The sequence below is a fragment of the Schistocerca cancellata genome, chromosome 8 (genome assembly GCF_023864275.1).
Source record: "Schistocerca cancellata isolate TAMUIC-IGC-003103 chromosome 8, iqSchCanc2.1, whole genome shotgun sequence".
Classification (NCBI taxonomy): Eukaryota; Metazoa; Arthropoda; class Insecta; order Orthoptera; family Acrididae; genus Schistocerca; species Schistocerca cancellata.
In genome coordinates this window covers 345,080,911-345,094,879 of record NC_064633.1, presented here as the reverse complement: position 1 = coordinate 345,094,879, position 13,969 = coordinate 345,080,911, and the positions used below count along the sequence as shown (strand labels likewise).

The window sequence follows — 13,969 nt, the reverse complement described above, 5'->3', positions numbered from 1 at the left end:
GAAAATTCCGAACTGTTATCTAACAGAAGGTAAAGCCGATTAATTTCCTCATCATGGTTTGAGAGCCAGTCTTCAAATTTCAAAGCTATTGACTTACCTTCTTTCTCTAAACTTATTTCAGCATCGTGAAAGCTTAAAATTGCTTTGTATTCATTCAAAAAGTCTACTCCCAGTATAATTTCCGTCGACAATAATGGAACAATAAGGAAGTTCATAGAGAAGCTATGGCTTTGACAAAAGAATTCTAAGTTGGTTTGTTGGCGTACATCTACACTTTTTCCAAAGATTGCACCTTGTAATTTAATCTTACGTAACGGAAGTGTGGGGCAATCGTTCGCTTTGTTGCATTTGCTAAAAGCTGTTTCGCTAATTACTGAAATGGGACTGCCAGAGTCAAGTACTGCCGTAAATTCTACGTCATTTACAGTAATGTGAATCACAGGATATGCAATGGTGTTACGTGTTACGTCGTGTTCCTGGAGTAAGATGTCCCTAATGTCTTCCATTTTTACGTAATTACTAGCTACGGCAGCTGCGTCGTCAGTTTCATAAGTACGTCTTGTGGCTGCCAGTGGTGTGAGTCATCGCCTATTGTCTCTTTGTTGGCGCGCGTCGTTATTGGGATTTGGAGACCTAACTTCTACAAATTCATCGTGACGAGAGTGCTCTGCTCTGTTTAAATCTCGCCAGTTCTGATGCAATTCAGGTCTGTCGTTACGATCATATCGTCTGTCGTCATGTCGATAGTTTCCATAGTTTCTTTCTTGTCGGTCACATGGTGGAGAATTTCTCCTTGAATCGTAACTACGCGCTGGACCGTGGCGTCTAAAGTTATTCTGTCTCCCTTGATAATAGTTATTTTGGTTCCCATATTGTCTGTTTCTCTGATTGTCTCTGTGATAGTCATTACCGCGGAAAGGTGATCTTTCCCTGTAACTATTACTCTGCCAGTGGTTATCATATGGGTGGTGTCTGTTTTGGTCACGATTTACGTTGTAAGAATAGGTTTGTCGTGGCCATTTATTGTTTCTGTCGTCACGGAATTGTGACGGATGTGACCTGTAATGATTGTTTTCCTGTTTTCGCATCCCGCGACTGTCTGTGTCAATTTCCAGTTCTTGTAACAGTCCCTGAAAAGCTTCAATGTCGTCTTTGCAACGTCCTGCTAAAATAATATGTCTCAAATGTTCAGGCAGTTTGATTAAGCAAATGCGGATGAGTTCTGAGGGGCTGTATGGGTTTGACAGGTATTGATTCTTGTGCAACATGTCTTCAAAATATTTCACAAGACTGGAAAATTCAGATTGTTCAAAGTGTTTCATCATCATGATGCTATGTTTTACGCGGTCCTGTGTGGCTTGAGACCAATATGCTGAGAGGAAGGCATGATAAAAATCTCCTTCACTGTGACAATCGTGAATGACCGATCGCATTCTTACAGCTGGTTCATTCTCCAAATATCCACACATAAATTCTAATCTGTGTTCTAATGACCAGTTGGGAGGAAAACAATGAGAGAATTGATGGAGCCACGCTTGTGGATGAATGTCGTTGGCAGAATTCTTGAATGTTTTGAATTTACGTGTAGTAATGAACAGCTTATAGTCAAAATCATCGTGTCGGCGAGTAGCATATCGTGTCGGCGGTTCCATCTCAAAATTCGGTGTACCTTGCCAATTTCTTTCATAATTACCGAAATGCCCTGTGTTATTATTTTGTGGCTTTTGCGTATTCCTAAGTTCCTCTTCCCGTGTTGGAGCGCGAGTGTCCTCTGAAATACGTAATTCTTGTATTACCTGTGTCAGCTGATCTTGTACTTCCCGCATTTCTCTTTTGTACTGTGTGTTGATTTGATTTTGATTTTGTTTGAATTTTCTAATTTGTTCATACTCTTCTGTGTCAGTGAAGGCTACGGGTCTTGTGTCATTCAGATCATCATCTACCTTTGTAGATAAGTTAGTGACCTGATCCGAAAGTTCAGCTACTTTCTCCGATAGTGAACGCATTTCCTCAGTGTGTTTTTCTGAACCAAGTTTCAAAGTGTCCATTTGTGTTGAAATCGAATCTACTGTGTTCTTTAAGTTGTCCTGAGTTTTTGCCAGTTGCGTAACCGAATCGGTAGATGCAACTGAGTCAATTTTAGCCCACAAGGTCTCATGATTTTCATGAACAATGGTTTGCAGCTCTTTTATGGCTGCTTCGTGATTCTGTAATGCATTTTCATGCCGCGAAAAAATAGGCTGAAAATGCTCACAAATTTGTGTTTTTACGTCATTACAGACTTTTTGACATTTCGATTCAATGTTATGTAATTCAGTAGTTAAATCTTCACGTGTTTGTTCAAGTGTGGTGTCTAACTTCCGAAGATTTTGTTCCATTGTGTCTAACTTTTGCTGTGTTTGTCTCTGGTGTTGTTCCATTGTGTCTAACTTTTGAAGATTTTGTTCCATTGTGTCTAACTTTTGAAGATTTTGTCCCATTTGTTGCATTAATTGCAATAATAATGTATTAGTGTCTGGAATCTGTTTCTCTATGCTTTTTGGCAGTGCGTTTTCACCGGCAGCATTCACATTTTGACAAGCAGAAAATGTGTCTTGACTCATTTGAGAAACCGGTGAGGACCCAAAACCTAAGTCTACAGTATTTGCAATATTGTGTTCTGTCATTTCGGATTCCTGAGGCGAGCTGTTGCCGACCGATCGATCGATAATGCTTCCTTGTTCACTACCTGTTTCACTGCCTACGCCATTGTTTGACGCCCGCTCCATTTCCCTATGCACAGTTACCAAATTACTACTTTGAATATTTGTTAATTCATTACATGGTGGGGCCAACACACTGCTTTCGTCTTCACTGTCATTTCTCATTTTACTTTGGAGCCGAGTGTTACGTTTTTCACACGCCATTATTGTCACAATATTTCACACAATAACACAGAAAAGCACAATTTGAATAGCAAAAATAAGAGAACACATTAACATAGCACTGAAAATAATATGTAGTTAATTACAAGCGCAGCTGCGAAATACTTGGTGCAAACCTACATGCATTCCACAACTGTTTTACAGTACAACAATGAAAGACTGCAACTACAAAGGAGATTCTCTCTACAATTACGCACTAGCAATAAACAAAAGCTACACTAAATACACAAACTACAAGAAAAAAATCAGAAGATTCCAGTGAGGTATCCTAGGCTAAGGGTCGACATATGAAACGTCCCCTTAGAACAATTTATGCATATGAAATGTCCACTTAGAACAATTGTATAAGACTGTGCTTAACCTGGCACACAATAATTTTAGCGCGACGCAATCTGACTATCAAAAATCCCTGCAAAAGAATGGCCCTGACAAACATTAAACTATACCTTTCACAAATCACTTACCTCACAAAAATCTTCGTTGCTCGAACTACTGCAATACAGCGAGTGCCACTACTGCCAGCTAAATAAAAGATACAAACTACGGAAGGCACTAACTACTGATAGTCTTAGCAAATGAAAGATTCTAATAGAGAACAAACAATGTATTTACCTCAAGATTCATAATATATACAGCAGTTCATGACATTTTTCAAAACTCCGCCATCTCTCTCCTCACATCCACCACTGCTGGCGGCTCACCTCCAACTGCCCAACGCTACGCGCTGTTCACATCCAGCTGTAGCAGTTCATGACAACAATGGCAGACAACAATGCAAACTAGCCACCTACTGCACACAGCACAGCCAGTGATTTTCATATAGAGCGCTACGTGGCATTACCCATATAAAAATCTAAACAGCCTACTTACACAACGACCGTCCGAAGGGTCACTTCTGTCATAAAAGGTTGCCAAATGGTCTACTTCGTAGCAGACTCCACACAAGGCATCTAAAGGCACCTCCCTGCGGGTAATCCTGTCGAATTTTCACCAAACACCAATCGGGGCAGGACCACCAGCAAGCCCGCTGAGCAGAAACATATGCGGAAGGGGAACAACGCTGAGAATTCGAAATACGACAGGAACGGGTATTATGATGCTTCGGCAGACTCGTATGCTCAGAGTCCAACAAGGGCCAAGACAAACAGTGCTGTGATGTCCCTGTGTACGAATCGTTAAAGGTGTCAATACTAGGCGGCTCAGCGGACGCAAGGCTCCCAGCTTATTTCACAGGGTACTGGGGCTGCTTACCATGCACGTCTAACTTCGCGCACCTGCCCATTGTCGGATAGTACGTGATTTGCTGCTTCCGTGAGTTAATGTGATCCCACAATCTTAGAAACTTCAGCTAAAGAAGGGTCGGACAAAGTCAACGCCGTAGTTTGGCCCTTGAGGTCGGGTGTTTATCAGACATTTGCATCCTTTTTTTTTTTTTCTTTGTTAATTCCTATGGGACCAAACTGCTGAGGTCATCGGTCCCTAGGCTTACACTCTACTTAATCTGACGTAAAATAACTTACGCTAAGGACAACACACATGCCCGAGGGAGGAGTCGAACCTAATTACCAAGTCCACATACAGGGGAGCACATTGGAGACACTCAACCAAAAGATGTGCTAGAGACCTTGCAGGCTGGCGATCAACGCTCAATATGACTGTCCGGGACCCTTGTGGTGCTGATTAAATTGTTACCATCTTGTCATCACATGGGTTTGATGACCAAAATACTACTTGAGAAACTGACATTGTTTCTCAGAGTTACGTTTTTCAGGCTCAATTGAGGGTTTCAAATCCTGCTCGATTTTGTACAATCTCATACTGCTGGACAATAACAAGTCAGCCTTATCAAATGGATTCCGGTATGTTTTACCTGGCAGAGTAAAACGAAACGGCGCAGGTAATTCGCTCACCTTTCTGTACACTCGTCAAAGCCAGTTAACAGTGTCGGTGTGGCGGGGGGAAAGTGTTCTGTTCAAAAATGGCTCTGAGCACTATGGGACTAAACAACTGTGGTCATCAGTCCCCTAGAACTTAGAACTACTTAAACCTAACTAACCTAAGGACATCACACACATCCATGCCCGAGGCAGGATTCGAACCTGCGACCGTAGCAGTCGCACGGTTCCGGACTGCGCGCCTAGAACCGCGAGACCACCGCGGCCGGCTAAAGTGTTCTGTGTGGGCACCTCTCCCGCCACCATCGCGGCCTAACGATGGAACAATTTTGCATCCTGTTTGAGTAGTTCCTGCATCCTGCTCCTGCTGCAGATTTTCTTGCTGCTACTGGAAGCGCAATTGCCGGGTCGGTGGTGGCCACAATTTAACACTATGAAAAAGAAAAGCGTCACATGCGTAGTCCCATCCTTGTCGCCACTTTATCTGTACACGCATGGCACAGTACGAAACGGCACAGAATAGTCCTATACTAGCCGACGGTCTCTCTACTGAAAGCCCGGGAAACCCAACCTGGGAACAGGCGACGAAAATCTACGTGTGCGTCAATCTATAGCGTAGAAATGAGCATGGTGCAAAACACAACGCAGTCAACACGAACAATGAGTAAACTAAGCTCGCGGAAAACAGAGAACAGCGCAAAGTGAATGTCAGGTGTGAGGTAGCTGATTTCGGAGTTCGAACTGTCAGGCCAGGCCCACTGCTGCTGGCAACTAAACGCCTAGGTCAGTGGCTCTGCCAGTAATACATTTCGCATGCGTCCTCTGTGGCAGTACTACACTAATGAACCAAAACATTACGATCAACTGCTTAACAGCTTGTTTGTCCGTCTTTGGAACGAAATACATTACTGATTCTGAGTATCAGGGATCCGACAGATTGTTGGTGGTGTTGTGGCGGTACATGTCTACGTACAGGTCATGTAATTCGCGTAAATAACGGGCCGCTCGTGTGCGTACGCAGTGATGGCGCCCGATAGCGACCCAGATGAGTTCCATAGGATTTACATCAGGCGAATTTGGTCGCCGCGACATCAACGTCAGTTTACTACAATGTTCCTCTATCCACTGTAGCACGGTCCTGGTTCCGAGACACGGACAATTATACTGCTAAAATATGACATCGCCGTCGGGGAACACACCACGGATGAAGGGACGCTGGTGGTTCGTAACTATCAACGTGTCTTCGGTTACTACCATAGGTCTCATGCAAGCGCAGGACAATGTCTCCCATAGTACAGTACTGCTCCCACCAGGCCAGGCTGCGTCTGTGGCGCGCTGCACGTTTGAGCCGCCGTTCGCCGCGATGACGAGGTTTGTGGAGACAGCCAGCGGCCAAATGTAGCAAAAGCGACACGTTTCCATTGATCGACTGTCGGATCCCGAGGTCCCGTGCCCACTGCAATCGCAATTGGCGATGTCGTTGGGTGGGTCAACAGGTGAGTACGTGGGGGTGGTCTGCTGCGGAGCTCAATGTTCAACAACATATGACGAACAGTGTGCGTGCACCAGCGTTGTGATCTATCGTCTGGGATGCCACAGATCATCATCTGCCCTACATTACAGAGCAGACAAGCCTCCGTACCCCACGTTATGTGAAGAGTCGTGGACGTCCATGTTTTAGCGCTAAGTGGTAGTTTCACTGTCCTTTACCTCTTTGCATAGCAGCACGTGAATATTTGACCAGCTTCGCCGTTTTCGAGATACTCGTTCAAAGGCTCTCCGTAATAATAATCTACCTATTGTAAAAGTCGCTTATCTCAGTGGATTTCCCTATTTGCAGCCCATTTCTTCACTAGGTTGATCCCCCCTTCGTGTCAGCTCTGCTTACATACTTTTGTTACCACGTCACGTGCCCGCAACGCCAGTTGGCGGCAACCAACGTCGCACTGGGCAGTGGTCATAATGATATTGCTTGACAGTGTATTCTGCTGTGATAACCGTACGAGCTCATCTGCATCAATATTGATATACGCTGTGGGGGAGACTAAGTTGGTATGCAGTTCTTAGTTCACAAATATTTTATGTTGACTATCTCCTTTCCTTCGAGATCCCAGTACCATCCTAAGAATCCTTGGTTCCGCAAGTTCTAGCTGTGCGATTAATCCTATAGGTGCAAGCTTCAGACTTTCTTCAGTGTGCCGGCCGGAGTGGTCGTGCGGTTCTAGGCGCTACAGTCTGGAACCGAACGACCGCTGCGGTCGCAGGTTCGAATCCTGCCTCGGGCATGTATGTGTGTGATGTCCTTAGGTTAGTTAGGTTTAATTAGTTCTAAGTTATAGGCGACTGATGACCTCAGAAGTTAAGTCGCATAGTGCTCAGAGCCATTTTGAACTGTCTTCAGTGTATAAGACTTCAGGTCGATCGTTGCCTGACTGTCTCAATTTTGCAACGACTGATTCTTCTTTAGTTTGTATGCTACATTCAGGTCGTTTGTTCCTGCAGCATTGCTTCCTTTTCTGTCAAGCAAGTTTGTTCCGGGTATTTAAATCTCTACACCTTCTAATTTTTTACTCCTTGTAATGTAATCCTTCTAGGAACCGTCTGAACGTTCCTCATATACTGCTTCTTTCCGATAGACATCTCTAGACGTCCTTTAGCCCCTTGTACCGTATATGTTGCTTGTTATCTTTGCATTTTTTTGAAAAAAAAAGTGTAAAAAGCATTAAAAAAAGATAGTGCATTACCAACAAAATACAAAGTTCTAGATTCGAGTCCTAATCTGCCACAAAAGTTTGATAAACCAGGAAGTTTCATATAATTATTCCGATTATTGTCGTAAAATTATGCTGCCTTACAAGTTTCCTTTTCTTTTCATTTTCGCAGGCGCAAGAAAAGAGGGTCAAGAAGCTCCCTCATGGAAGGGCGACGCCATCAATGGAGTGAAAGTGTCTAATAACGCAGTTGTTGGCAGTGGGATATCGCTCGCGCCGTCAGTCGACCTAAACATATCAGCAACGACCGCCTCCGCCAGCACCAACGGGTCACTTACCACTCTGTCGATGGATGGCAGGGCTCCAGCGGGCAAGCTGTCTACAGTCGTCAACGGATCGCCCCGCGCACCACCCACCACAATGAATGGATCGGCAGCCGTGCAGTCTGTGGACAGCACCAGCGCATCGCCCGCAGAGGTCAGCGAGCTCGTTACGACACCAACCAGCGAGATCTACGGAGCAGCTGTATGGCGAGTTACGGCGCCGGACGCCCCCGTCACTGACATCGAAATGTGTCATCTTTAGTGGCGACCCGTCTCCGAAAGTCTGTCGGACCCTTGGGAGGCAGGAGACGACATGGACCAGTTTCTCAACAGCTGACAGTACACAGATACGGTGGGAAGCAAGTCACTGTGTCAGTATTGCGCTGGTATACGCTGTTGTGTCACATCAGCGTTAACTCCCAAAGATTATGCGTGGCAAAAGCGGCCGCATGTGATAGTACCGACGTTCAGACGACTGTGAATAATATCATTCTTTAGCAGCTCATGAGCCTGTAGGCAGAGTCGATGTAAGTATTCCATTCTGAATGGCGGAACAGGAGGACAATGGAAAGCCGTTATAGATGTTCATAACGGATCATAAGCGTCCTACCTTGATGCAGACAAACAAAAAACTACGGTGTAATAGTGTGAACTATCATATGAATTCCATTTTGCTTCACAATGGATGCGTGTGTTGTATATTCGAACGAATGTGCCGAGAACGATCAAGTTTCCTCTGGTTAGTTCTATTAACCAATAGATTGTCGTAGATATCTGTATGTTACATGATATTACTGAAACACTTTTTTTAACCAAAAATCGCTCATGTACGAGTATAACATACATATTCTTACCTAGTCACTTCTACGTTACTTGTAGTTCATATGTCGGTCTTATTTAACAGATCTGTTAGTAATAAGGCATTATTTTAAAAATACGACTATAAATATTGTACATACAAGAAGTATTTATCAGAATAAATGGTGAATTTTTACGAAAAATAATTTCACTTAGTACAATTAAATTACTGTGCAGCCTTTCCACCGTGGGGTATTCTCATTTCTTCATACATCTTCGTAATTAGCATGTGAAATTGTAACTTACTGTTCTTCTCACCATAATTCAAAAGACATTGTGTGTCCAAAGTATGAATATACCTACTGCTGTTTGCTCAAAAGATGCCAGTAATATAGGTAACACCCTATAGGATTTCCTTTAGATTCTATTACAATTTTTAATTCCTGGGAAAGCTACTTCACAGTCCATGAAACAATGATGTACCATAACTCGACAGTGATTAGACCCAGGAGAAGGAACTGTGAGGACATTGTAGTGGTGGATAGGTACTGAGTTGGGGGAGGTAGTCAATGGATGATGTATTTAGCGATGTGGTCTTGTATGTATATTAAACGCTATTCTGTTACCCGGCACTAGTTGCAACATACAGGCAACAGAAATACGATTTTCAATATTTCGTGTCATCATTGGCCGAATTTAAAAATTTGAATTGTCATAATCTACTGATTAAGATGTATGATCTTATGTTAAAAGCTTAACAAAATAAGACAAGTATTACAATCGGAAACCGTGTGTTTTTCTTGAGTCAGCGTTACTGACGGCGCACAAATACGCGAACTTCATTCGTCCAGTATTTGAGAATGAGAACATTTAATGGCTTCCAACAAAGTTCACACAAAATTTCAAACCCTTACGAAACTTTATCTCGCTGACATCTCCCACAGAATGACGAAAGGAAATAGTTTATCGCTTAAAATATTTTCGCTGTTTATGCAGTAAAACTTCAGCATGAGGCATGGCATTTAATTTATTACGGCTTTACCAATAACTTCATTCGCAAAACATCTACCCTTAATCCTATTTTCTCCAGGACCAGAAAGAAACAGGAGCAAATAGCATTAAGGGCAGACGACACATTAGTAACCGATAGACATAGTGTGGCAAATCTGTTTAGCGAGTACTTTATATCCGTTACTGATAGAATGGGATTGTCAGGATCAGTAAATAATGCCCTTGAATATCTGAAACTAGCCTTTACAAATAGCTTCAGGTACATGAATATGTCACGCACTTCACCAAAAGAAATAACTTCCATAACAAAATCTTTAAAAACAAAGCATTCTAGTGGTTATGATGAAATATCAACAAAGTTAATTAAGACATGTTCTTGTGAGTTTAGTATAATTCTAAGTTACTTGTGTAACCAGTCAGTTATAACTGAGACATTTCCTGACTGGCTAAAATATGCAGATGTTAAGCCTCTATTCAACAAAGGGGATAAAGAGATACCATCAAACTGAAACGTCCCCTTTGAACAATTATACACGACTGTGCTTAACCTGACACACAATATTATTTAGCGCAACGCAATCTGACTTTCAAAAATCCCTACAAAAGAATGGCCCTGACTAACATTAACCTATACCTTTCACAAATCACTTACCTCACAAAAATCTTCGTTACTGGAACTACTGCAATACAGCGAGCACCACTACTGCCAGCTAAATAAAAGATTCAAACTACAGAAGGCACTAACTACTGATAGGGATAGTTAGCAAATGAAAGATATTAATAGAGAACAAACAATGTATTTACCTTAATAGTCATAATATATATAGCAGTTCATGACAAATTTCAAAACTCCGCCATCTCTCTCCCCACATCCACCACTGCTGGCGGCTCACCTCCAACTGCGCAACGCTACGCGCTGTTCACATCCAGCTGCCACTGCCCAACACTACAATGGCAGACAACAATGCAAACTAGCCACATACTGCACACAGCACAGCCAATGATTTTCATATAGAGCGCTACGTAACGTTGCCAATAAGAAAACATAAACAGCCTACTTACATAAAGACAGTCCAGATTGTTCATCACAGTAAAATTTCAGTGTTTTTTGTTTTTTTTCAAAGTCTGAGCAGTAAAAGACAATGCACACGGAAGTAGTGGATTTCCATGCAGTCTTGAAGAAGTGGTGTTGTCCTTCCAACTGAAAGACAGTGCTGACTCTTGACATGCTGACAGGTAATGGGCCACAACAGAGCAAACCCACAGCAGAGACAGTCGAAGTTATGAAGAATATTGGTAGGTAGGTCATCACAGAGCAGACCCACTGCAGTCCTGGTAGAGAGTATTGGTGGGCCACCAGAGGTGCAGACCCACTGCAGTCCTTGTAGAAATTGTGGACAGGCCCACTGTAGTCCTGGTAGAGAGTCTGGTATTGGTGGGCCACCAGAGGTGCAGACCCACTGTAGTCCTTGTAGAGATGGCCAGCAGCCATCTGTTGTGACTGTGCGGGTGCACAATCACCATTGAAGAGTCTTGCGGATAATATAGCAAGTCCATAAACCACCACTCGTGCACTTACAAAGTTTTTTTTTCTAATTGTCCTTCGAACCAGCAATGCTGTTAACCAGTCCCTTGCTGAATTATTAACACACGTGCAAACACTATCAGTCCCTACTTCTCCATATACTATGACCAACAGAAACGTGTGCAGTGAAATGGAACGTACAAGTTACTTAATTTGATGAACTGCTGTCAATTACAATTTTATAACATAAGAATACAATGACAAAGGTACAAAATACATAATTAAAAACGTAACAATACAGATAACATTTGTAGTAATACAGGCTTTACAAAAGATAAGAAATAGACATATACATCAGTGTTACAGGAATTATGACATAAGTAAATACATAAAAGATCAGAATAATTATTGAAACATCAACTTCACACATGAGCATTAAAACAAAACAGAATATATAATGTCTAAACATCTTCACAAAGTAAATATCATATTATTAATGCCAATTATATTTGAGGATAACAGTATTCCTCATCATGGTGAATGTAGCTTAGTATTAGAAGAAGAAAAAATTCTATGAAACTACACAGAGACAGGAAGAAAACAAATACACAAGGGTACACAAACACATAGTGGGATAACACAAAAAGAAAGGACAAGGTTCGTTTTCAGTGTAACATTTGGTACTGCAGTCCAACCCAAAACTTCATTCCATATATCGTCCCTCTTATTTCAACATTTGCTCCAGCCAAAAAAACATCCTATCAAAGCATGCTTTCTGTATTCTGTTCACATCCTCTTTCAAAAATAGTTTTTCTCCACTGTGCACTACTTTTTTGGCCAAACTATTTTCTTATAGCTTCTTAATGCATTTCGTCCAATTCATCATAGTTAGTTTCTTATATAGTCTACCCCCTCTTAAGCTAACTTAAATCTACTGAGCTCAGATGCTAAACTAAGGGATGAGGCAATGCAGCAGCATAAAACAATTAACACAAACATCAAGGACAAAAATTTTAAATAGGCAAAGCAATTGCAATACTACAACTAATATAAGGCACTGTGCAGGAAACAAGAAAAATAAATTAGTAGTAAAACTGGCTTAACAGCGTAATACAACGTCAAATTCAGTAACATTATGCCTGGCAAACAGCAGCACCAAATAACAAAACTTATATCTAAACATGACATAGCTCAAGCAAAAAAAACATTACACTAAAGACAACAATGCAGACAAGGTAAATGCATATTCACATCTTAATGTCTATGTAATTAAAGTGGTGCACCACAACAACATATTGTAAAAAAAAATATTACCATGTACTTGAAAAGAATATTATGTATGCAGTTACTGTTATCAGTCCCTTCTTATTGTTCTTTCCATTCCAAAAGCTCCTTTTTTGAAGAATGTGGATCATAAAATAATTATTTAATAGATCTGTTGACAGAAAGTGTTCACATTAGCAAATGAATCGAAGTTTATTTTATAAAACTAATGCTGCAACACAGCTGGAAACCAGATATTAAATGAAATAAGCAATTACGCAAACCAAAGCATAAAAATATCATTCAGTAGTCATGTGACATTTCATAAGTTAGTAGAAATTCTCTCAACTCTCGTAGAAAGACGCTTGTCATAATCAGGTGTGCAGATGTAAGTATCTTTCCAAGTAATGAGGGTGTCGCATTTGCAATGTTTTCTCTAAAGGAATGTCAATGGCGAGGTTAATGGCCTCCCTTTTTTTTCACCTGATGGCTTTCTTTTGTCAGACGACTACCTCTCAGCTGGGCGCCCAAAACGCATTACGTGCAGGTGGTCACTTAACTTTCTTACGGAAATATTTACGACAGCAGTTTCCGCTACAGTGACAGTCTCATATACAAAATTTCACGGGTCGAGAATTTGCATTGCAAATGTGTAGAAACAAAATCTTATGAATATAACAGTGTCCAAAAAATTATCGCCGGCATTGTGATACATTCACGCATTTACACACATTTCATAACTCTTAAAGTACGATTCTTGGTTTCCAACATCCTTTTTCACAAGTTAGAGTCCCTAACCACTATTCATTACTCCTTACCTTATTACACATATATATATTCGTCGACACCTCAATCTTGCGATGACACTTCAATATTTCATCATAATAAATACATAGCATAATCAAATTCCTCATATAGCATCAGCTTATTGATCATAAACATACCGCAACAGCATAATACACATCGTCGTTGTAAAAATAACATCATAACACCTCAGTAAAATCTCAAAAACGTCGTAGCATTCTGCAATAATGTCATAACCTAAAAAAAATTCTCTGCTCATTTCAAGAGTGTCATCTACCTCAAACGTACTTTAAAATCATGCTCCCTTACCAAATACATCATTCAAAGCTCTCATAGTATCACAATGGTTCCGAAAAAATATGAACAGTTCACAAAGCACAGACAAAATACAATTTCGTAAGTGTGAAGTTATCCAATGGTGTAATCACGTAAAATGTGTCAATGATGTAGTAAAAAATTGTTTATCTCTCAGTTAAATGATCAGATAGCTGTGTAATTTGTGTGTTAGAGAAATATGGTACCGATGTGTAAAGGTGTATAAGCAAATACCATATTAGCTAGGGCTCCTTGTGCTTCCCAAACACATGGTACACAAAAGTAGGCGTGTACCCCCCCTGAGGATTAATGTAATTATACCCTCAGGTGTTACAGATTACAAGAATGGAATGAAATGTATTACGGAAAACCTTTGTATCATTGTACTTCAAATATCTTT

The 13,969-nt window shown here is 41.3% G+C and overlaps 1 protein-coding gene across 1 annotated transcript in view; it reads left to right on the top strand.

The window, feature by feature from the left end:
- The window catches only part of LOC126095564 (nose resistant to fluoxetine protein 6-like), a 586,153-nt gene extending 577,324 nt beyond the window's left edge, over positions 1-8,829 (top strand). The window contains exon 14 of the mRNA XM_049910342.1: positions 7,703-8,829. Within this exon, the coding sequence (XP_049766299.1) occupies positions 7,703-8,115 (413 nt within the window). The 3' untranslated portion in view covers positions 8,116-8,829. The remainder of the gene's footprint in view (positions 1-7,702) is intronic.
- Positions 8,830-13,969: the final 5,140 nt, after the last annotated feature.